The following is a 25,364-nucleotide window of genomic DNA, read 5'->3' as shown; positions in this document are numbered from 1 at the left end:
CAGGAGTCCACCCCATCCAGCCTGGGTGATGACTTCCCTGCAGCTCCATAGAGCTAGAAAAAGTCTTCCTTAAAATTTATTGCTCATCTGGCCTTGTGAACCTTAACAATATATTTGTGTGTGTGTGTGTGTGTGTGTGTGTGTGTGTGTGTGTGAGAATGCATTTGCCTGTGGGGGCCAGAAGAGGGCATCCTATCCCCAGGAGTTGCAAGCAGCTGCAAGCTGCTCAGTGTTGCCTAGGGTCTTCTGCAAGAGCATGCACACTCTTAACCTCTGAGCACTTCTCCAGTCCCAGGCTGTTGAGAGCTTGTGAGTTTCAGGAACTTCCCGAGATTCTTGAGTTTTATTTACTTTTCCTGTCTTAAGGAGTCTCCCGCTAGCCCAGACTGTTAGCAGTCAAGGACACAGCTCTCCCTTACTCTGCATCTCCATCTCCTTCTGCAGCCTAGTCCAGTGTATTAGCAGATCATCTGCTTCGCGTGTTTTCTCAGAGCCCCGTTCGGCTCTACCCTATCCTCTACTCAGTTCTTAACCCTGCAGTGGATTTACTTGCCTTTAGCTTCAACAGTGAAAACACCGTTGAAAGGGGCTGAGCATGCAGTGTAGTTGGTAGAGTGTTTGGTTAGCATACACGAGGCCCTGGGTATGCTTCTAACCCCAGAGCTTGAGAGGCAGAGGTGGGAGGGTCAGGAGCTCAAGGCCAGTCTTGGCTCCATAGAACTGAGGCCAGCCTCCGATGCAAGAGACCCTGAAACACACGCACTCATACCATACGCACAAACACACACTGACATACCACATACATCCCACACACATCCCACACACACAGACGCATCACATTGATATACACACACTGACACACACCACATACTCATACACACACTCTGTTAAATTATCTCTTCTTAATATTGCATTAAGCGGAGTGACCGAGGCCTAATGTCTCTGCTTTATTTTACTTGTGGCTTATTAATAACACTAATTGATAAGCAGGGAGATTGCCCTCCTCTGGGGAAAAAATTGTTCCTCTGTGAAATCTAATGGACAGTGACCTATTTGTTTTCCTGTTCGGATTTCTATTGCTGTAATGAAACACCATGACCAAAAGCAAGTTGGGGAGGAAAGGGTTTGTTTGGCTTACACTTAAACATTGTATTCCATTGTTACAGGAAATCGGGATCAGAACTCAAGCAGGGCAGGAACCCCAAGGCAGGAGCTGATACAGGACCATGGAAGGTGCTGCTTACTGGCTTGCTCCTCAGGGCTGGCTCAGCCTGCTTTCTTATAGAACCCAGGACCACCAGCCCAGGGATGGCTCCATCCCCAATGGGCCAGGCCCTCCCCCACTGATCACTAATTAAGAAAATGCCACAGAAGCTTGTCTAAGCTTGATCTTATGGAGCTTTTCCACAGTTAAGGTTGCCCCTTCTTCTATGACCCTACCTTGTGTCAAGTTGACCTAAAACTAGGCAGTGCATTTACAAAAATGTCCATAACATTATCTGATTTTTAAATCCACAGTTTCGTTTGTGTTTGAATCACATTTTACAGTTAAATGACAGAAATATGAAAATGTCTCTTTTTAAAACTTTAAACTGAGGCCTCCAAGCTGCACGTATTAATGGGGTTCTGGATGCGGTTTCTACCCACAATGCATTTCATGATATTCCATCAGGCTGAGCTCATTGTTTCTCAAGCAGCCGTTGCTCCCTGTGGAGACAGTCAGAACCCTTTCTCCCAGGCTTCTGAGCTGTGTGGTACGTGATGCTACCAGTGCTCACCCACTGTGCAACCGTGTCCCCAGTCCCTGCTCCTGTGTGACTTGTTAGCATGGGTGGACGTCCCCCCACCTGTTTGCGCCGGATAGACCGCTTGCTTAGGTGGGCCGTGTCCGGGGTTTGACGTCCTTACGACAGTGGGCGACAGTGCTGAGTCAGGGGCTGCTAAATGTACAGCTGGAAGGGCAAGTGGGAAATCGGGACGAGAATGTCTGAAACGGAGGTTTCTAGGCTCCAAGATGGCCGGCAATGAAATACCGCTGGCCTCATTGGACACAAAGCCAGCCAGTATAGTCAGTTTTAAAAAGATACCGTGAAACAAACCTCTGTAGTCAGGCTTTCCGCTACTTTATTGGGTTTCTTTCCTAACTCCAGACCACCCGTATCCCTTCCAACTCCCCTCCCCCTTCCCCTACACTAGGTAGGAGAGAAAGAAGGATAGAGGGGAGAAGGGGCACAGTTCTCTTGAGATTATTTCCTGTTAATTAGAGATATCGAGTTCCTTGGGGAAAATCTAATCTTCATCATGAGGATATCTCCAGCCAGACACCGGCAATCTGTCAAACAGCAAATGACAATCAGCAACCAGCCAAAGCAGCGGCAGGGACCAGCAGCAGCAGGTGCAGTAGCAGGGGGAGCAGCAACCACGCCAGCCCTTGTTGGGGCACTTGCACTTATAACCTCTCAAGATTCTCACATGGCAATAAAACAAAACATATTCACACGACATAACTGTGATTTTAAAGGAATCAGTTTTACTCACTACATTTTCCACTTTCTGTTTTAAACCTTTAATTGTATTGTGTTTAGTGAGAAATTATAAACAGTCATTTCAAATAAACAAAACAATTTTCACATCAGTGATCAAGCTTTACAAAAGTTTTTTCTACAATTTTTTTCCAGTCACCCAATATTCTCAGTCTCCATCAGCTGCTGCTTTCAGCCTCCATGCAGCCAGTATTCTTCGCCCGCTTGAGGGCAGCCATGCATGTCTGTTGATAAAACACTGTGACAAAAACAACCGAAGGATTCAGTGAGCCTGAAGATCGCACACCGCTCTTGCAGAGGACCTGAGTTTGGTTCCCAGCACCCACAGTGGGCAGTTTGTAACTGACCTTAACTCCAGCCTCAGGAGATCTGATGCCCTCTTCTGGCCTCCAACGATACCTGTAGTCACAGTCACAGCTGTACGTACATTTTCATAACTTAGTGTTATCATTGTTTGGAAAGCAACATAAGGGGAGAAAGGGTTATTTTAGCTGTAGGTGGAGGGGAAGTCTTGGCATCAGAAGTAGCTGACCACACGTAGCTGGGCACACGCAGCTGGGCACACTGTAGCCACAGCCAGGAAGAGAGACCAATGAACAGTGTGCCCTTGGCCTCTTCTTCCTTCCACAGACAGTCTATTTTATTTTTATTAATTTTATTGAATTTTTTCATATATCATTTTGGTCATATTCTTTTCCTTCTCCCAACTCCTCCCAGATCCTCCCCACCACCTTGCCCAGCCTGCTTCATATTCTCTCTCTCTTTAACCAGAACCAAAACAAAACAAAACAGGAAAAACAACAAAAAGAAAAACCCAAACAGACAAACTAAAACAAAACAGAAACTCGGAGTCCATCTTGTGCTGGCCAACCACTCCTGGACACGCCGTTGGAAGTCACCCATGTTTCCTTTCCCATGAGGCATTAATCGCAAACAGCTTCTTGGTACGGCCTGGGAGCTGCGTCCCCTCCCCCGTCTCAGGGCTGGGACCCTGTCTGGTTTGAACCTGGTGTTGTGACTGTTCCCCGTCTCTGGGTTCACATGTGCACCAATCCTGTTGTGTCTGGAAGACTCTGTTTCCTAGGAGCCATCCTGCACCTCTGGCTCTGACAATCTTTCCACCTCCCCTCTGCACAGATCCCTGAGCCTTGAGGGAGGGTTTAATAGGTATCTCATTGAGGGCTGGGTGCTGCAGAGCCTCTCACCTGCTGACAGTCCAGCTGTGGGCCAGCTGTTAGTCCCATCTGCCACAGGAAGCTTCTCTGATCAGTGACACTCTGCCCTCTGGGCATGGGGACGTGTCACTTGGAGTCATTTCACTGCTGTGTCCCTTCAGCAGAATAGTAGCAGCAGGGTTTCCTCCTGGCCTGTGGCCTATCTAGTCTCAGGCTTTTGGCCACCTCAGTAGCGTCATGGATGGGCCTCTGTCTCCTAGAGTGGGCCTTTAAGCCTCCTACACAAGTGACTGGTTGCTTCCACTAATTGAAGGCTGTTTGAGGAGTCAAACTGCTGGGCTGTCTTGGCAGGGTAGGGTATGTGTGGATGGGGAAGGGGGGGTCTCGCCAGCTTTAAGGGGACAGGGAAGGAGAGGCACAGGAGGAAAAGCCTCAGCGTTAGGGCAGGGTTAGAGGCGGGAGAGGAAGTGTATTCCAGTGGCTCTCCTGGCACCCACGGTCCTGCCAGAGGGGATTCCCAACCAATGCTGAATTTAGTTTGTTTTTTTTTTTTCCTTCCATTTACCTGGTCAAGTCAGAGTCCTAAGCGGGCATTGTCACCAGCACCACCATTTTGTGGGATCTTTGGGTCCAACAGTCACCCTTGGGCTGCTCTTGCACTAGTGTGTCTTGCAGTGAGGTTGACACAGGGAGGATACTGATGACTCGTATCCTCAGGTCGGATGCACAGTACCTTCCAGTACCACGCGTGCTAGTCTGTGGTCGTGAAGATTCAACCGGGCATCAGCTCCGTGTCCCCATGTTTGATAAGTGAGCAAGTTGTGCCTTCAGCACAGGGGACTTACCATCAGGCTGTGGAGAGTGACCAATAGCTGTGGCCATAGCCTGTGGTGTTTGGGGCTTTCCACAGGGGCCCTTTGGCCAACAACTCATAAGCTGTAACTCATGCTGGCACAGGAGGTTTTGTTATGCTCAAGTCTCGCTGACCCCAAAGACCACCAAGGAGCCAATCCCGATGCAAATGCAGAGGGTCTTTTATTACAAGCTCAACCTGGGGCCCACACTGTCACCAATGCAGTGGTGTAGAGTATAGAGCCTGGAGATCAGGGGGAGGATGGTTTTTATTGGTTGACAGTGAGGTTTGGGAAATTACAGCTTAGCAGTTACAGTTGGGTGACATTCAGCAGGGCAAGCTTGTTACAAGGTGATTGTGGCTAACTAACATTGAGCAAGCTATCTCTAGACCTCAGGAATGTTAGGCATTTCAGTGCCCTGAAAGTTCTGCTACCAGGTGGGTGGGCTGCCCAGCACAGATGCCCCATCCTGAGATAAGATGCCTTCCCATTCTCGTTACCTCCAGGCTATTCCTTGGGTAGGGGATTTTATTATCTTCTTCCTGTAGCTGGTGACCTATGGCCTAGTTCCTGGTGACGTTTTTGGGAGGGGGTCACTCGTTCCTGTTGGCTTTTGGGGTGTCCACCCAAGTTCCCTGTTTCAAGATCAGCCACGTCAGCCCAGTGACCACTATTAATTTTGGCGGGAGTAAAATTCTTGACATTGACCAAGAATCCCCAGGACTATAGTGTACCTTAGTAACGATGCACAAATATGACTCAATATTAAAAAAAAAAAAGTTAAGAAGTACATACAAGAGAAAGGCTTCCAGTTCTTGGAACAGGCCAGGGGTTTCAGAGAGCAGGGTAGAGGGTGCCAAAGCTGTCCCTCTCCCTCTCCTTTACTAAAGCCAGAAATAGTTCTAAGTTTTACCTCCTCTTTTTAATACTGCAATTAAGCCCACTGTCAGGAAAAAATGCCAAAACAGTATGCCTGAGAACTCATTACTATTAATTGTGTGTCCCTGTCATGCTGTTGAAAAGCTTGCCGTCCCATTAGCGGGGGAAGAGACATCTCACAGAGGTCCTTCCTCCATGGCCTCTGCAAGCCAGCAAGGCTTCACAGAATCGGAACATTCGCCATTCCCCTTTAGCATAAACACGTTTTTACAAGATCTTACTGTGGTTGTGGTCGGCCAGTTTCGGAAAACCGCGTTTTGTTTTGTTAAGTTGACCTGGTTCTCAGAAGGTCTTTGCGGTCTGTTGGTTTGAAAAACAGTCTACACAATAGGAACATAAATCTCATTTTACCTGAGAAAAGAAGTGCAAATACAAAGACCCTGGGCACAAGTCTGGAAGCTGAGCAACAGGAAGAATGGAGGCCTGTTATTACTGAACCCACATTAAAGTCAACAGTGGAGGCAGAAACGGAGGCCAGCTGGCGGGGGCTGCGGTCGTGAATGCCAGCCTCTAGTTTTTGTTTGTTTCAGAGGCAGGGTCTCACTGTAGCTCAGGTTAGTCCCGAACTCGCAGCAACCGTCCTTCGTCAGCTTCTCAAGGGCTGGGGTTAAAAGCGACGGCCACCCCGCTAGCAGGAACGCTGCTGTGTTCGAACCAGAGAACCCGCACGGAGGCTGCTCCCGAGGCTGCGGGCGGGGTGGCTCGGTCACAGGCACCTCGCCGCCGAGCGGTAGAAGGCGGCCTTAGGGTTTGCGGTCCGCCGCGGCAGGTCGGTGGCAGGCCGGACGCACACGCCCGTCTGCGGCGGCTGCAGACCCTGCTGTTTGCTGGGGTCCCAGACGGAGCCATTGTGATGTTAATGTGTCGCCGAGGCGTCCGGGGGCCGGGCCTTTGGAGTGCCCGAGTAGGACCCCGGTGCTCCTGGGCCCTCGCGCGCGTGCCCAGCCCCGCGTGACTGCTCGCACCGCGACCGGAGATGCTGCGGCGGCTGCGCTCCTGCCTGCGCCAGGCGCCCGCGGCGGGCTCTCCCCTCTTCCCTCTGCCCGCCCCGCCGAAGCCCAGCCCGGGGCGCGTGGGACCCGCCGTGCGCCACGTGTCACCGCCGTACCGCGCGTCCCCACGCGCCCGCAGCTTCGTCATGGCCTGCTCGGCTCGGGCAGCGGCAGCCCTGGCCCGCCAGGTACCCGCGTGGCGAAGGGCGAGGGGCGCCGGGACCAGCGTCCCGCGTGGGGCCCACTTGGGGTTCACTGCGGGAGGGTGCCATGGGGTTCTGGGTCACCGCAGGGCGTCATGGGTCACGAGGAGGTGCCGCGGGTGGGGGTGGTGAGGGATGCTCAGAGGTTGCCACGGAGGACTCAGAGGTTGCCATTGGGACACCCAGGGTCGCCGTGGAGGTCGCCACGGAGGGGACACGGGGACGGGGATAATTCATGGGTGCCCGCCAGTAGCCAACCAGGGCTGCGAGTGTCTCCACCGGAGAATTCTGGGGTCATCCTGGGGGTCTCCACTGGGAACTGAGGGGTCATGTGGGGATTCGGGGGTCGCCACTGGGATGTGGGGAGACTCGTGGTCCTTCACCGAGGATCCAGAAGTCGTCCCCGGGGATGCGGGGAGTCAGGGGAAAACTGGAGGAGGAGGGAAAGCCTTCACCACCCCAACCTTGCGGCCGCAGCAGCCCCTGCCAGCGGGACCCCCTCCTCCCTCCCTCCCTCCCTCCCTCCCTCCCTCCCTCCCTCCCTCCCAGTTCAGCGAGCCAGCGCCCCGCTGCCTGAGCGCCGCCTGTTCCCTGCTCTCTCCGAGCTGCGTTATCTTTAATTCACATCGTTGCGATCAGCGTCGAGAGGTTTTGTCCAGAAAGCGTGAGGTTTTGGCTGCGCCTAAGCTCCGGGGACCCCGCGGGTGGAGAGAATGGTTCCAGCCAGCCAGGGTCCCCTCACCCTTGAGGCAGCCCGCCTATTGTGCGCCCGTGATTGACAGGACCACGAGGCTGAGCGCGCTCCGGGGATTTTTTTTTTCCTCTTTCTATAAATGGCTTAAACTCTCGGTCTAGACGACTTACGGGGACTTTCGGGAGACAATTGCCATCTTGTTCGTTGCTGGTGAAGCCTGGCTCCTGGGCTGACCCGGAATTTAAGGAGTTCCTCCCTAAGCTGCTGGAAGATATAAAGCCAGACCTGGGACCGGGTGGGAACCGGGACCGTCACTCCTGCTGGCGCAGGCCTGGGCGTTGGAAAGTGCGGGCTTGGCTTTTCTGTCTTGTGTGATGGTGAGTCCCTTGACCAGGTCGCCGCAGTCACCGACCTGGCTTTGCTTAACGCAGTTTCAATTATTTTTATTTTTAAGGACTGCAGTAATGGATGCTCGGCGCCGTGTGCCGGAGAAAGAGGCTGCGAAGTGGCTGAGACATTTAGGGTAAGGCAGCGGCGGTGGGGGCGGGAGGTTGAGTTATGGAGTTAACTCATTTCAGGCTGAGACTGGGACTGGGGAGTTTTAACTGGGTGAGTTTACTTGGATTTCTTGAATTTTAAATTACAGCCAGGGAGGGAAAAAGTTATTTGAGATTATTGCTAGCCAGTAAGACAAAATTTTATCTACCAGTAAGCTGTTTGTTTTATTTTATTAATCATACATTTTATTGGAAAAGAGTAGATATAGGAACCTGAGGGCTCCTCCTCCTCCTCCTCCTCCTCCTCCTCCTCCCTCCTTCACTCTGCCCAATGCCTTTTCTCCTTAGGAATCATCGAGCACATTTACATTCCGGTGTTGCATTTTCTTTCCATCTGAATGGTATGTTTTATGTATGACTCAGACTCATGCTTCCCGGGGGAGTTATTGAAGGGAGAATGATAAAGATCGCATCGAAGTCCCCACAGCCCATCTCCACCCTTACCTGCCAGCCCCCCGGGGTTGCAGATCTTCATGGGTGCTTGGCTCTGCCACGTTCCTGGCTCTGGTACCCACTGTCAATTGTCATCCATAGTACAGAATGTTCCTGTGACCTCACGTCCTGGCAGAGTTCGGGGGGGCCGGAACTTGACTCATCAGTTTTGTACCACAGGGAACACTCAGTGTGAAGTCGAGATTGCTTTTGCTCACAAGCAGTGTGTTTTAGACCAAGATTTAGTAAAATATATATACTACAGTGGAGTTTGTGGATTTCGCCTGTGTGATTTCTGGTATGCTAAAGACATTCCCCTGTAGTGCCCTAGACTGCTCGACAGCTTCCGACCCAGCCTTCCTGGCATGTATGAGCCACGTGACCAGCCAGTAGAGGCAGGGGTCAGTTCTCTGAGCACCTCTAGGACTCTGTTCTACGCTATGAAAAGATTGGGGTCTACTGGCTGTCCTAGAACGCCACGTAAACCAGTCTGGCCTTGGACTCTTGTAAACCTTTCTAAGACAGAGATTCAGTAAATCAAGTTCTCAAGAGAAATTATTGTATGTTTTTCAACTGAAAGGACTTTATGCTTTTATATAAAGTACTCAAGGCAAGGTAGAGTTTACAGTGATGATTGTGTATTTAACAACTAAAGTGAATACTTGGTTGTGTGTATTGATAACAGCCCTCTGCATAGCAGTAGCAAAGCTTGACCACTGCTAGGTTTTTATTGGAAGCACCATCTTGGTTTTGCAAGGTGCCAGCTGTTGAACCGAGGCCCTTGCACACGCCGAACTAGGAGCGTCTCTTACTGAGTCACACCCTTAGCCTGGGTTCCTGCTTCGAAGATTCCTGTCTGTCTCTCTTTTCTGACCTACTTTTACCTCCCAGGTCTCTCCTAGGCCCTGATCTTTCCCACTGTGAGGGGTCCCGGTTAAAGTGAGGGTGAGATTTTCTACCTAGTCCCAGAAAACAGTTATCTTAAAAAAAAAATCTAAATCTTTTTTTTTTTTCATTTAAACTTTTTCCATGTATTTGTTATTATTGCGGGAGTGTTGCGTGGTGTGGGTGTCTGAGGGCGTGCGGAGGACCTGTTCCCCCTTTCCCTCCACGACTTGGCTCTGTGGAAGGAGCAAGCAGTCGGCCAGGCTTGTGCACTTCACCCTCCCTGCAGGCCCTTTTCCTCGCTTCTTTCTTTTCTTTTTCTCTCTTTTGAAGTAATTTATTTATTTTTATCTTATGCGCATTGGTGTTTTGCCTGCATGTATATCTGAGTTACAGACAGTTGTGAGTTGCCATGTGGGTTCTGGGAATTGAACCTGGGTCCTCTGGAAGAGCAGTCAGTGCTCTTAACTGCTGAGCCATCTCTCCAGCCACCTCATTATTTTTCTAAAGATTTATTTTTAATTGTGTGTGTAAGTCAGTGCACACGTATGTGAGGGCCCTTGGAGACTAGATCCATTGGATCCTCTGGAAGTGCAGGTACAGATGGTTGTGAGCCCCTTGACACGGGGGCTGGGAATCGAACCTGGGTCCTCTGGAAGAACAGCCTGCACTCCTGGCTGGTTGAGCCATCTCTCTAGCTCCCCTCCCCTTGTTCTTTTATGGGGCTGCTTTATTGCCTCTGAGTTTTACTATGGACTCCAGGGTCCTCGTGAAAAGAGATGAGCTCTCAGCATCCTGGATTCCCCTGACTGAGGCCAAAGCTGTGTCTTCAGACCTTGTGTTCTCAGAGAGGATCCGTAAAAAGCAGGGGCTCTTTCCCAGTGACGCAGAAAGCAGTGCAGGAGCTCACTGCAGAGCCGCTGCAGACAAGGCTCTGGGCAAGTTTAGTTGTTTCCAGTGTGGAAAGTGCTCAGGCGCCTTCTCATCATGGGCATCAAGCCAAAAAGTGTTCTCCCCTTTTAAATTAAAATGTTTTTATATTTGTTTGTTCACTTATTTTGTGTATGTGTGTGCTCTCTACTTATTTAAAGGCTATTATCTAGATCACATTTCAAAATGGACCCAGAACCTCCAAGGGGCCAAGGGTAGGATAATTTGCTCAAAAAAAAAAAAAAAAAAAAAAAGAAAAAAAGTTTCAAATGTGGTTTTTAGCTGGGCAGATAAATTGAGAACCAAGCGCTCTTTCCCAGCTGAGCTCACAGGCCTGAGGGCCCAGGCCTGGAAAATCACTGGTGTGGAAATGGAGAAGCCTGATGATGCAGGAAAAAGTCGGCATTGCTCAGATTCTCTCATCTACATCTTCTTGCCCTAGCTGCCATGCTTGTTCAACTGCTAAGTCACTAGGAAATAGAGTCTTGCCTCTGCAGGATGCCTGGTGACAGTCCCTCCCACAGGCTGGTGCTTGCAGTGGTGTGATGAATGAGGCCTCCTGTGCCTGCAGAGCTCATGACAATTGACATTCCTGGGGAGGAGATAGCAAAAGCTATGGTCTCAGCTAAACAGAGCTAGAGGTCTCAGAGTTGGAATGTGATTGGTGTGGAGGGACGTAGCCATCCATCTTGGACCATCCCTGGCCTGTCTTTCCCAGCTGCAGCAGCCATAGGACCTCTGTGACCTTTTTCCCTTTTCGTCCTCTCATTCCTCCCTGTATTCCTGTCACAAGGGTGTTTGCTATGTCCTACTCGATCATCTTCCTGAAATGCATTACTCCTAGGTATGCAGGCATCCTGCTCTCCACATTCGAGACTGCTCAGAGACGCTAGGCTGGCCTCTGCAAAGCCACACCCAACCTTCCCTGCCTGTTCTCCTCAGTTACTTTAATTCTTAAGAGCATTAGTCACCTTTTGATCTAGTTTTCTGCTTATTTCTTTGTCTTCCCTTCGCCAGCAGAGCATGGACTTGTTTCTAATGACCAGTGCCATTATAGCTACAGAGTAGCTCAAAAATACTAGGTGAGGTGTGGATAGTGTGCTTCTCGCTGGCTTGCAGTGGCATTGTCTAACAAGTAAGGGCTGGGCCTACAGCAGTGTCGATACATTCCACACACTCCCTGAGCCACCATGCCTCCCCAGTTAAAGCTTATATATAAAATTCAAGGGGCTGGAGAGATGGCTCAGCGGTTAAGAGCATTGTCTGCTCTTCCAGAGGTCCTGAGTTCAATTCCCAGCAACCTCATAGTGCCTCACAACCATCTATAACATGATTTGGTGCCCTCTTCTGACACCCATTTGTACATGCAGATTGAGCACTCATACATAAAATATATAAATTAAAAAAATGAATAAAATTCAAAACACTAAGAATATTAGGAGAATAACGACAGGCAGGAAGAAGAAAACGTGGCTACCCTCAGTTTCTATGATGCAAAGCCAGAGTTTTACTTTCAAAATCTCCTAATTTAGTGATGGTAAAGTTTGTCTTTTTAAGCTTGAGGGCAGTTTTATTAATGTTCAGGAGAAAATATCAGGGCAGGCAAGCTGTAAATCATGGTAGCTGCCTGGAAGAGAGAGATGGATAAAGGGAGGAGAGGAAGCCTTCCTCGCTCTATAAAGCTGTTTATTGTCATCTGGTCATTTCGTGTCAGGAAGAGGCGTGGTAGAGCCTGGAAGTGCAGTAAAGATAAAAGGATCACGTGCAGTCATCTCCAGGTTAAGATGGAGCTGGTTTATAGTGACTGGCAGAGGGAAAGTTCCCCTTGTCTTTTGAAGAGCTGTGCGCATCCTTGATTACGTCATGTAAAAAGAAAGTCAGGGCATGGATGGCTCGGGGTAAAAACGATTGCTGTGTGAGCCCGGCACCTCATGTTTGCTTCCAGGTGCGCATGCTGGAAGGAGAGAACCGAATCCTGAAGGTTGACCTCTGACCCCGACACGGATGTTGTGGCTTGCCCACACCTGTGCATATCACGTGTGTGTACATACAATAATAAATAAGCATGTAGAAAGCCAATGCCCATTGGCTTTGCAGTGTTTAAGGTACGCCTGGAATGCAGTGTCCCCTTTCAGCGGGAACTGTGTGTCTGTCTGTAACTTTGCTGACAATTGTCAGACACTGCGGGTGGGGTTGGTGGTGTATGGAAGTCTGCAGAGCGCTTGCTTACTGGGTGCCAGAGAGACCTGAGCGATGGCACAGGCCTGTAGCTCTGAGGAGGTCGAGGTGGGACAAAAACGCAGACTACCCTCAGTTGTGGAGAGTTGTCAAGCCAGCCTGAGCTACAAGAAACTGACAGAACCCTCCCCTGCCCCCGACACCCACGCACACATGCACTAACAAACACCGAAAGCTATCTCCACTGCTGGTTTTTTTGTTTGCTTGTTTGTCTTCCTGTTCTGTAGCTGCTCTCAGTGATAGAACTGAGGCGGCCTTGGGCGTCTGTGATGGCCCAACTGGCCTTGTGGAGAAAGGCTGAGTTTCCTGCCGCCCTTGTTTCTGCTTCACTGAATAGCAGGGCTTTTGTTTACAGTCTCCTCTCCCCAGAACAGAGGGTTTGTATGTGAGGCTCCATTCTCCTCGGCCATCCTCAGAGGAGAGTGCTTCTTTGCTGTGTCCATCTCTGCCGGGCATCTGCATCTGGAGGAGACCTGTGCCTGGAAGGCCTGGGGAGACGGAGCAGCCAGGGCTCAGCCTTGAAGACCCTCCACTGCAGTGAGGTCTGGAGGCTGCCCCTTTCTGAACCATCTGTCGAGTCTGGTGGGACTGGGGCGCAGACCCTCCCCTTCCCCAATCATTTCCCACCTCTCTCGTGTTGGCCCATCCCCGAAGCTGGCTTCTCACTGCATTAGAACCAAAGTCGTTGCTGAGGTTGGTGAGTTAGCCTTGCTACCTCAGCTGTCCTGGTACTTGCTCTGTAGCCCAGGCTGGCCTCACATTTGTGGCTCTCTTTCAGCCTCCCGAGTACAGGGATTTAGATTCATTTTATTGGTGCATGTGGAGGGCAGGAAGCCAGCGTCCCATCCCCGGGAACTGTGGATTTATGAATGGTTATGAACTACTCTGTGGGTGCTGGGACTCAAACCTGGATCCTCTGCAAGGGCAACAAGTGCTTGTTTCCACTGAGCCAGCTCTCCAGCTCCAACGTGTTGTTTTTGTTTATTTGTTTTTTTTAATTACAGTTATTTACTTGGGGGGGCGTGCCACTGTGCTTGTGTAAAGGTCAGAGGACAACGCGAGGGCATCAGTTCTCAGCTCTCTCCATCCACCGTGTGGGTCTCAGGGATCAAGCTCAGGTTTTCCGGCTTAGTGGCCGGTGCCGTCACCAGCGGATCCATCCTGCCAGCCCTGCTGCGGAGATGTTTGACCGCGTGGCTGAACTCCTAGCACAGGCTTGGCCTATTAGGTTCTCACCATGTCACAGTGTTGTGTCTGGGTTGTTGTTTGAGATTGTTTTCTTTTGGCAAGGTTGTGAACCTCCTGCCTACCTATCTCTCAGTGGTAGTGGGGTCAACCCCAGGGCCTCACCCCAGCTGAAGCAAGTTCTCAGACACCCTAGTGTTAAACTCTGGGCTAGTTCGTGTCAGCCTTGGCGGATGCCATTCATGTTTGGGCCTTTGGACCATCTAGCCAGTACAGTGTGGGCTCCAGTCACTCCCCCTTCACAGTGCTCCTTTTTCCTCTCCAGGCCAAAGACCTCATCATCACACCAGCCACCGTCTTAAAGGAAAAGCCTGAGCCCAGCTCGCTGGTGTTCGGAACCTCGTTTACCGACCACATGCTGACGGTGGAGTGGTCCTCCGTGTCGGGATGGGAGAAGCCTCACATTAGGCCTTTTGAAAACCTGTCCATACATCCTGCTGCTTCGGTTCTGCACTATTCCGTGGAGGTGAGTTCTTGGGAGCCGCCCCGGGCTGTAAGTCACTCCCCGGTTTGCAGGCTTCTCTGGGGTGGGACAGGCCCTGCTGTCTTCACTGGAGGTTGTCGTAAACGTCTTCAAACTTCTGCTGCCAAATGGATTGAGGATAAGTCTAAGGACTAGTTTTGCAGGTTTTATTGGTTTATCTAAATTGCTAGTAAAAAAAAAAGTGTGTGTGTGTGTGTGTGTGTGTGTGTGGTGTGTGTGTGTATGGTGTGTGGTGTGTGGTGTGTGGGTGTGTGTGTATATTAACTTAGAACCTATTAAAAGGATGGTTAGGGAAATTAGAAGTCCAAGTGTGGCCATGACTGTGATCTCAGCATTTGGCGGGGCTGGGTAGAAGGTTCAAGGCTAGCCTAGACTGTGTAGTTCTTTCTGGGTCAGCCCAGGCCACAGAATGATACCTCAGGGAATCCCAAAGTGTGAGTATTGGTACTTTATTAAGTCCCCCCTTTTTTTTCTCAGACCTTGCATGATTGAGAAGGGTCATAAGATGGGATGTCCAGGCTCACTGCTTTCTCACGCCAGCCTGTGGTCTTGCTTATGGGATGGAATTGAGTGTGCTCCTTCATGCTTGCGTGTCTGGAGAATCCATTTCTTGGTTCATCTGCTGGTATAGTTTACCCGGTCCATAGAACATTGCCCCAGATCATTTCATTTTACTCTGTTTTCACACAAAGGACGGCTTCTTCCAGAATTTTGAAGGTGCTAAAAATAAACAGTGATCTACTAAGGGACTGAAAAAAAATGACCGTAGGCAAAACATCAATAGCAATGGTAAAATAATCACTTCTGAAAACTGAATTCCAACACAGTGGTTTTTTACAGAGCTTGTCCTTTATATCTAGACCATTCTTATTTAGTTATTTGTGGTCAGAGTTCAGATTTTCCATCGTAACTTGGAAATCACCCATTCAATGATCTGAAGTGGGAATCAGGGGCTGGGAGATGACTTAGTGGTTAAGAGCACTGGTTGCTCTTGCAGAGGCCCTGAGTTCCGTTCTCGGCGCCCACATCAGGCAGCACACAACTCCAGCTGCAAGGGGATCAGATGCGCTCTTCATGGCTCTGGGGAAGCGCACACTCATGAACAGATATGCACACACACACGCACATTAAAAAGCTTTAAAACAGAAAAGAGCAAATGTTTCAAATAAAAAAGAAATCAGGGCGTAGAAGCACCAGGGGAACAGAGCTCAAGTTCTGTCTCAGTTGCTCCCTGGAGGCTTATGGAACTTGTCATAATGATTTATGACTAACACCTTTATGTCATTTATGACTTAATACCTTTGTTTATGATCGGTAGCGATGGCATCTTTAAATATTTTGTATTCGTTTACTTGTTGTTGGGGTGATGTACGCCCTGTATCTGTGTGAACATTAGGGGATAACTTGGGGGAACTGAGCTGCCCTTAAGTGGGTCTCTGTGTTTGAACTCAGCTCATCATACCGTGAAGAGCCATCTTGCCCACCCCGTGGAGGCTCTGTGTCCTTGAAAGTGTGCAGTCAGGCAGTCCGCTGAGGCCTTGGAGCTGTGGTTCTCAACCATCCTAATGCTGTGACCCTTCGCACTTCTTCACGGTGTGGTGACCCCCAGCTGTAAAGTCACTTCGTTGCTGCTTCAGAACTGTAATTTTGCTACTGTCATGATCAACATAAGCACGCGATTCGCAGGATATCTGATAGGAGACTCCTATGAAAGGGTCGTTAGGCCCCTCCCTCCCCCCAGAGGTTTACAGCCAGCAGCTAAGAGGCTGAGAACTGCTGCTGCAGAGCGTGCGTGGTGCTGAGGGAGAGCACAGACAACTTCTGCAGGGAGCTGTCTGGTGCGTCCAAAGGCTGGGCCAGGTTCTGTCTTCCAAATGAGTGACTAAGTATGCAGCAAGCACAGAGTAAAAGAATGGATAGCAAGCATTCTAGCTACAAAGACTACAAAGTCTACAGAGACTCGGTTGACGAATGGTGAAGTGTCCTCAGGTTGGGGCTCGGAGCGTCGGGGCTGTCCCCCATTGAGAAGACAAGCTGAAGTCGTGTTGTTAAATTGTCACTAAATGGGTCACAGCACCCAGTAGGAAGGCCTGGGAGGTACCTGTGGTCAGACCACCCTGAATGCTCCAGACCTGTGTGATCTGGGGTGCTCAGCAGGGTTGGGCCTGGCTGGTAGTTGTGTAGAGAGGTGGTCAGGGGAGCAGACAGGCTGGGGTTCCCGGCTGGAAGCAGCCTGATCTCTCCTTGAACCAGCCTCTGGCTTGGGATTCCCACCGCAGGCATGTTTGTGTGGGATAAACAGTGGTGAGGCTGTTAGAGATGTTTTACTTCCCAGCTCTTCTCAAGGACACGGTGTCTTTGCTGTTTTTGTTTTTTTCCCCCTCTCTGTCAGGGTGGGGTTGTCTGCCTGCTCCAGGCTTGGAGGACGCTTGGAGTAAGCACTCTTGAGTCTGAAGTGGGAGGGGCCAGCCTTGACCCTAGGGTCAGCCACACTTCACCAATACAGTGTGCATTGTGTGACCCTTGACCCAGGGGTGGCCTTTGTTCTAGAAGACTACCAAATGGCTCCTTGGTACTTTGTTTTGCTTTCTAGGACAGGATCTCATATAGCCCAGGCTAGCTTCCAGTTCATGGTATATCTGAAACTGGCCTTGAACTCACGGTTCTCCAGCCTTCACCTCCCAGGTACGAGGATTACAGGGATACACTGCCATGGCCATCGGGATTTAGGGTTCTTAGTTTCATTCCCAGCTGCGTTGCCTGGGCTGTTAGGATATGAATGCCAAGCTCTTTGCATCAAAGGGCAGATGAATGGGCCATTCCCTTTCAGGAAAGGCTGCTGGTGGCCTTTAGGACCCTGACTCTTGGTTTCTGATTATCATTGATTTTTGAGGCTGTGTAGTTCAAATGCATAGCACCGCCTTCTGGGAGCTGCTGGCCTTTAAGAAGTGGATGAGGAAGAATTAAGGTTATTTCTGAGATTTAAAAATTTTGGGTTTTGGAGTAGATCAACTGAAATTTCAGTTTGGCCCTTTCATGTTACTATTCTTAGAGGCTGGCTCCATGGCAATCCTCCTGGCTCAGCCCTCCGAATGCTGGGATCACAGAAAAAAAAAGTTAGGTATGGGATGAAGTTCAGTGTTGAACACTTGCCTTGAATAAAGCCCCACGTCCCACCTCTAGCCTGAAAACACAAGCAAAACCAAAAATAGCCTCAAATTACAGTTATTCTGCCACAGAGCAAAGCCACAAGCCACAAGCTTCTCCGTATTATTAGTGAGCCCGTGAAACGCAGCAGTCCTTCCCGTGGCTTGATGGCTAGACTGTGTTATCAGGAATATCTCCTCGAAAAACCAGATCGGACCTGACACTGCCTGTGTGGCCACGAACCCTCGACAGCCCGGAGGCCTAGGGTAAAACCAAACGCCAAATAAAATGACCCCAATGACATTCTGCTATACTCACAGAGCAGCGCCTTGCTCACCTGCCATCTGAGAAGCTTCCCCTGTAGCAGATGGGAACAGGCAGACAATGTGTAAAAACTGAGAGTGCTTGGAACACCCAGGCCCTAAATGGAATGTCTCCATCAAATCACCCCTCAGAGCTCAGGGAACCCCTGACCTCTACCCTCTCTACTCACCCAGAGCCAGTGGAGGACACTAGAAAAAGGAGGTCCTCTAAATCATCGCGAGCAAAGCTGGTGTGAACTCACGGAGACTGAGACAGCAGCACAGGGCCTGCAGGGGTTGCACCAGGCTTCCAGTTTGGTCCTGGGTTGCAAATGAGTGGGTCTCTGATCCTGTGCCTTCTCTTGGGCTCTTTTCCTTCTGTTTACTCTGTTACTTTGTTACTGATACTTTGTCCAATTCTGATGTTAGTTTTTGTTTCATCTTGTTATATTTTATTATATTACTATTGCTTAGAAGACTTTCTTTTCTAATGAGAGACAGGAAGGAAGGTGAGGGGTGCTGGGAGGAGTAGAAGGAGGAGAAACTGTAATCAAGATATAGTATGTGAGAAAAAAACTATTTTCAATAAAAGGGGAAATAAAGAGCTGGATTGTGGGAGGGACACAGCTAGGTCCTTATAGAATGCTCCGTTATCACACATGAAGCTCTGGGTTTGAGAGCTGCACTCTTGTCTGTAAATGCCCATGCTGCTGTGCAGGGTCCCTACTGAGACAGACAGTGGCTTGGGCCCACTTGGGCAGGACGTATTATGAGATATTTTAAAAATGCCATGCAGTCAACAGATCTGGAATGGAGAGAGAGAGAGAGAGAGAGAGAAAACTACAGTCAGTAGGAGAGGTTAGGAAAAGAGAAAGAGGAGCATGGTGCCTCCCGCACCCCGAGAAAAGTTCAGGAGCGAAGGGGAGAGACACCGAGGCAGAGAAAGTGCAGGAGAGACGATGTGGCAGGTTGGCCCTTTCATGTCTGGTGCACAGCCGAGCCATATCTGCCACACACCTGGCACTTGGCATCGGCATGTGATGGCATCACAGGTTGCTAGGCAACCTAGGAGTGGGCTAGTGCATTGGCTTGTGAACTAACATTTCTTCCCTTTCCTATAATTAAAAAAAAAAAAAAGAGTGAGTAAGGAGGAGTGGTGAGACAGGAATGAGGACATTGGACTGCTCATGCAAGGCAAGTTAAAGTGTATAAATGTAGGTTCGTTGGGAGCAGCTCTTGGTTGCCATGCAAGGGCGTGTGGGGGGGAAGCAAGAGCACCAAAATGTCCAGATTACATGGTGAGGAGGAGGGGAAGCCTCTGCCCTGGGAAGTTCAGGGCTGAGGGTGGGGTTTGTCAGCCTTGCATTGCAGTAGATAAGAACCAAGGAATGCTGGGAGAACCTGGACCTGTTTGTCCCAGGCCTGAAGCACACCATTCCAGCCTTTTGTTGATAAATGGATAATGGGGGAATAAATTAATCATCTTTGTCTACTTCCTGCTGACACTGGGTTGGCGATAGGGAGACCAAAAGGCTGAAATGTTGGCCAAGCCCAGGAAGAGCAGGCTGTCTTGTTGCTATCCAGGATCTGTGAGAATATCTATGGCTGAGAGAGTGTAGGTCTGGCGAGGTTGGATTGGAGCACCTGTGGGTAGCTGCTTTGGCGCTGTGTTGGGGCTAGGAAACACCTGGCAGGGTACTGGAACATACATATGGGAAGAAGACAAAGTTAAGTAGGTTACAAAGAAAAATTCTTTTGGGTGTACATTTGAAACTTTAGGGAGAGGGAGCAGAGGGAAGGTTTGGAGCGAAGAAGAAAAAAAAAAACTTGAATATGGGATTCTCTGTTTACCCAGTCACTGGTAGTAATTTGTCATCTAAGGGACATTGAGGCCAAGTTTGGTTGCAGAGGCATGTAAGCTTGGAAGCCCTTAATGCGGGCACTCTAAAATTCCCCAGAAGAGAACCCGATGGGAAGCTTGGAGGAACAGATGAATGGGCTGTACCCACTGGGAAGGTCAGTGGCCTGTCTGAGACATGCCAAGGACAAGGTTTGACTCAGGAGATTGGCACAACCAATTCCACCAGCTCATGAGTGTTGGTCAGAGACCAAGGCCCAGTTGCCTGTGGCGGACACCTACCTAGCGCTAGGTTTCCATAGACGCAGAGGGGAAGGAAGTGAAACTATGTTAGTAGAGGGAAGATCTCACCCATGGAACCCAAGGTCCTAGGTAAGGATGTAGGTCGCTAGAGAGCATTTACGCCGATCAGAAGGGAAGACGCACCAGTCAGCCGGTGTTGGGTGCAGGAATGTGGCGGGCAGGTAGCCAGAAAGGGGAGTCCCAAAAGCAGGGAAAGGAGGAGGAATCCCATCCTCTGAGATAGGTAATAGGTACAGTACCGTATCTGGAGCGCAACTGATCTGAGCGGTAGATATGGCTGGATTTCCTGTAGCTTCTGAGAATCCCTTTCAAGTTTACAAAGGAGATAAACGTTAGACATGTTAGCATCGCCATTGTAGTCTTCAGTGCATGTACTGTAGAAAACGGCAGCAGGCGCACAGCTTTGTGTTAACAGCTTTAAGGTGAGCTCTGGGAAGGCAGAAGCCTTTTGTGAAGGAGGGGAGAGAGAGAGACACTTCCTCCTCTGTCCATAAGACTGGGTATATACAAGTCTAGCACAATGAAAAACGACTGTTAAGTCTATACGTAAAAGACAAAGCAAAGGAGACTTAAAACCTTGAGTTTGGATCCATGATAGTGGATCGTATAGTAGAATGTTTTTGTCAAAGTTAGATTAATAACTTGGAGCTCTAGTGATAAATGTCAAGGCTTTGGACAGTTAATACAACCGTAGCATAGCAGCAGGAAGAACTATGAAGAGTTTTTATCTTTTTAGCATACCTGAAATCCCCTTAAACCTTGCAACCTTCATAATGTGTATTTATCACCCTTAAAACACCTTGTTAGACCCTCAAACTTTTAGACCCTTTTAGACCCTCGTAACTTAAGCTTTTGTACCTTTAGGCCTTTTTTCTCTTTATCATGTGACATAGATGAGACTGCTGTGAGCATTTGTTTGTTGTAAAGTGAGGTTTTTGTGTGTGTTTGCTCATTTGTTTTTGCTGAAGGAATGGTAAAAGGTTACATCCGAGACCTGCCTTTTGAGTCTGGTGACGAGGCAGACTCTCTAGACCTGACAGCAGCAGTTCTGGGAGTGAGGCTTAACGCCTGTCTTAGCCATCAACATAATCAGAGACCTGAGAAGGATAAATTGTTGTCTAAATGAATCTATGTTTCTATCAAAAAGACAGCGACGACTAGTGAGTCATAGTCCATTATCTAGACAGTTGTCAGGCTCCTGTGGTTTTCATGGCAATGTGGCCAGGGACAGTCTGGCCATCAGGCACAGAGGACGAGAGGCTTTCTCTGTGGAGGAACATGTGAGAGCCTGACCTCACTTCACTTTTCAGCAATGACTCTCCAGGTGTTCAGTTTGTCCACAGTTCAGGCTGGGCCCTAGCGAGGGTGAGAAGTTGGGGAAGTCTTGCCCAGTTGTTAGCATACCACAGTCCAGAGCTGAAGTCATCTGTCAGTACTCGACTCTTCTCGGAGACCTTGGGGAGCTACTGCTAGGATTTGGGACTCCCTCTGTCACAATTTGTTTAAACACGTTAAATGCCATATTCAGCAGATCTCTGGGAGATTTGAAGGCCAGCACATTTGAGTTAAACAATCTAAGCCTGTACTTAGTTATCTGCCCTAAACCACACCTTGCAAACATAAAACAGAATGCTATGATCTGTGATCATACATATTCTGTAGCTGTTTGAGGACCATGTCTATTTTAAATAGATCTAAATATTAAGTAATGATTAATCCCTCAATCAATAAAAAGCCAATCTCAGTCATTAAAGACTAAGACTTTAGGTTTCATCCCTGTGAAGTTGGAGCCTTAAAAACATAAACATAGTCCATAAAGAGAGAGCATAACAGTTTTTGTATGACATAGTTTATAAAAGCTCTACAGCATATAAAAGTCTAAGGCTATAATTTAGAAAACAAGACTAAACATACTTCTAGGGCAATGATTATGTTTTTAAAAAACTTTTTGAGAGTGAAGATAAGAGCATAATGACCAAGTTTTAATACTGTAAACAAGTGAGTGCCCCTAAAATTAATGTATCTCAATTTAGGGTATCTTTGGAATCATATCATGGTTTAACAGAACTAGACAAAAACTCTTAGCTAGTAACCCTGAGTTACGAGCTTTAGAATCAACAATGTAGTAGAACAGTATAAAACAATTATGAAATTACATTTGAATTTATTATACCAAACCTATTAGCCAAAAAGCCTAGTGGTGAACCTTGATCACAGACGGGAGAAACAGCATTCATTCATTCATTCATTCCTTCATTTAGGAACTGGTAAAGACATAGGCAGTTAGACATACCTTTTAAATTAGCTTGAATAGACCCTTATAATCTTGAAATTTTAACATCATATAAAAATTATTTTTAACCAGGGTTGAAACACACACACACACACACACACACACACACACACACACAGTATTATATATATATAGTATTATATATATAATGTAATGTGGTATATATATATATAGTATTATATATATAATGTAATATAGTATATATATAATATAGTATATATATAATGTAATATAGTATATATATAATATAGTATATATATAATGTAATATAGTATATATATATAATGTAATATAGTATATATATAATATAGTATATATAATGTAATATAGTATATATATAATGTAATATAGTATATATATAGTATTATATATAATGTAATATAGTATATATATAGTATTATATATAATGTAATATAGTGTATATATATAGTATTATATATATTCATATATACGTATATATATAGCATGTCGTAAAAATATAACTTTGGGTCTATAGAAAAGTCCATACCAATTTACAATGAGACTTGTTGCTTTCTTAGTCTAAAAGGAGAGAAAATGAACAGAGTTGATTATGACTAAGAAGTTTTATAAATGTGGCTTCTTACCACGTGGCCACCTTACATCGGTGTAGACACGGCAGGCTGTAAGCCCTGCGGTCATCTTAAGGTATTTAAAAACATCCGTGTTTTTATGGGCGTTAGAAATATGTATGTAGACACACACGTGGCCTAAACAAGAGTCTGAACTTAGATCTAAAAGATTATATCCAATAGTAAATTACAAATCTTTAGATACGTTTACAACGTTATCTTGAGATTTTTTTTTTCTTTTTGGAAAGCAGAAAAAGAAATGAGAGGATTTAAAAAAAATTATTTTTAAGAGTTGGAAAGTACAATCTTAGAGATAATTCAATCAAATCATGTGGGAGAGCGAGCGTAGAGAAACAGAACTGTGAGAAAAGAGAAATTTTAATTTTACTGATTGCTCTTAGCGTTACTAGATAATATTAGACATTTGACTAGGGTGAATACGTGTGGAGGCCAGAGGCTTAGCAAAGGAGAGAGAATATGAATAAACCTGTGATCGAGAAGGGGAAATGGCTGGACCCCTCGGCTAGTGCTTCGTCAGCCTAATAGCAGGTCAGGCCAGGGGCTTAGCCTGGCTGAGCCAGAGAACCTCAGTGCCTGGTACCAGGGCTTTACCAGCGGTCAGGCCGGGTTCTCTAGAGGGAACCTCATCCTCGGGAAAGGACAGGGGCAGGGAGGCAGCTTTAGAGGTAGGAAGGGGCCCAGCAGCCCAGAAGAGACTGCAGTTTTGCAGCTCTGAAAACAGTAGGATGAAAACATGACCCCACCCTCTTTACCCCCAAATCAGCAAAGCAGCCCACCATGCGTCAGCTCTGTGGGACCCAGGCTCTTGAGACAGGGGGCTGCCAGGGTGCTGTCTGAGCGGCCGTCCTGACCTGGCCCGGTGATGACCATGGGGCATTTGGCAACAGCGGTCCAATAAACTGTCCACGGCATGATTGCTCCAGGGCACTGGATGGATGGGGGGTGGGGTGGGGGCCAAGTCTCATGGCATTCACTGGCTTCAGGGTTAAAATCCATAGGACCTTGCCTAAGGCCATGGTGGAGGGCGATTTTAAAGCCCTCCGTGCACGGGGAAGGTTTGGGTCCAGGTCTGCCTGTCCCTTGGCCCTCTCCTACCTGCCCAGGGAGCAGGTCACAGCTGTGCAGTGTGGTCACTGGGGTCTGGGGGCAGCGTGTGCTCCTTCACGTGTCTCGAAGCAGTACTTTTCTGATACGTGTCCTTGTCCAGGCTCTCAGGCGAGTCCTGTTTTTCCTGGGACCACTCTTGCACACAGAGGCAGGTAGATGGTGTGTGAAACATAGCTCTTGTGCAAAGGGGTAAAAGGCAGGGTATTCTGAGCCAAACAGTCACCACACGGCCCACTGTGGAAATGTCACAGAACGATCACTTAAGGAATGTCCTGGTGGGGACGTGGCAGCAGGTCAGCTAAGCAGAGATCCTGCCCTGTGGTGACGTCCTCCCAGCTTCTGGTTGATGTTCCCCTTGATACTCAGGAAAATGTTGGGTTATAAACAGGTGGGTCATTAACGGCCGTCGAGATGAAAAGTAACTCAGGACTCTTTGGGTTCTAGATCCGCAACATTCCAACTCTAGCCTAGAGGTTTCGTTTTCAGAGAAGTTCAGTTCACAAATCTTTCCTTCTCACCCACCCCCTTCAGTGTGTGTGTGTGTGTGTGTGTGTGTGCGTAAGGAGGTCATGAGATCACCATGGTGTACCTGTGGAGGTGAGAGGAGTGCATCTCACCCTCATTGAGGTGCTGGGGATTGAACTCAGGCAGCCAAGCTTGGAGGCAGTCATGTTTCTCTGCTGAGCCGTCTTGCCAGCCACCGTCATTTTACTGAACGGCAGTTTTCCAGTAAACATCATTTTAAAGTTTTGGATGACCAAGCAGCTACGTCACAGCTCACTTCAGCCCGCTGTACTTTACTACTGCAGCCTGAGGGGAAAAGTGAGCCAAGCCTGTCACATTTCTGTTAGCGACACTGTTTTAGCTTTAAAGAACATGATAGCATTATTCAGAGTTGGACATTTAGCAGATGCTGCAGAAGAAGAAATTAAATGGCTCTGTCATCTCGAGTAAAGTGATGGGAAACATTGTTACCAGCAATCGTACTCTTGCTGAAGGGACACTGGAATTTTGAGGGGGAGGGGCTCACTGGTGCAGTGGACGCCTGAATGCTCACAGCCCTGGGTTCAAACCTCAGTGCCGGGGAAAAGAGAGAGCAGGCCGGGAGAGACAGCCGGGTGGCTGGAAGTACCTTCTGCCTGTGGAGAGGACCCGGGTTCATGACGCCTCATAGCCACCTGTAGCTTCGTTTTAGGAGACCACACACCATTTCCTGGCCGCTGCACCACTGTGCGTGCGCAGTTCACACACACATACACATATGTGGGCAGACACTTGTATCCACAAAATAAACAGAAAAATGAAAGGAAAGAAAAGAAATCAACCAGGATCTTCTGTAGCTCAACCACTCTGCGCCCTCACGAAGCTGTTGATGTCCACACCTGGAGGCCTCATCTAGTTCTGCCAATAACTGGTTACTCAGACCACTGAGCACGGCAGGTTGATAACTGGATAAAGACAATCCAGGGCGAAGTCTCTTCTGAGGACATCACCCTGTGCCCGAGTAACCTGAGCAAGTCCCTAGGTTCTCTCTTCATTCTCCTTGTGTTGAGATGGGACTTCCAGGGTGTC

The 25,364-nt window shown here is 48.4% G+C and overlaps 1 protein-coding gene across 9 annotated transcripts in view; it reads left to right on the top strand.

Annotated features, from left to right (window-relative positions):
• Positions 1-25,364, top strand: part of Bcat1 (branched chain amino acid transaminase 1) — a 70,544-nt gene that overhangs the window by 12,702 nt on the left and 32,478 nt on the right. Inside the window, exons 1-5 of one of the 9 annotated variants that reach the window (XM_060384470.1) lie at positions 7,389-7,777; positions 7,855-7,923; positions 8,246-8,298; positions 12,150-12,309; positions 13,953-14,153. In XM_060384470.1, coding sequence (XP_060240453.1) covers positions 12,283-12,309; positions 13,953-14,153 — 228 coding nt within the window. In that variant the 5' untranslated portion in view covers positions 7,389-7,777; positions 7,855-7,923; positions 8,246-8,298; positions 12,150-12,282. The other 8 variants (XM_060384472.1, XM_060384471.1, XM_021654195.2 and 5 more) reach the window with 8 other exon arrangements.

The sequence above is a fragment of the Meriones unguiculatus genome, chromosome 5 (assembly GCF_030254825.1).
Source record: "Meriones unguiculatus strain TT.TT164.6M chromosome 5, Bangor_MerUng_6.1, whole genome shotgun sequence".
Lineage (NCBI taxonomy): Eukaryota > Metazoa > Chordata > Mammalia > Rodentia > Muridae > Meriones > Meriones unguiculatus.
This window is presented reverse-complemented; position numbering and strand designations above follow the sequence as displayed.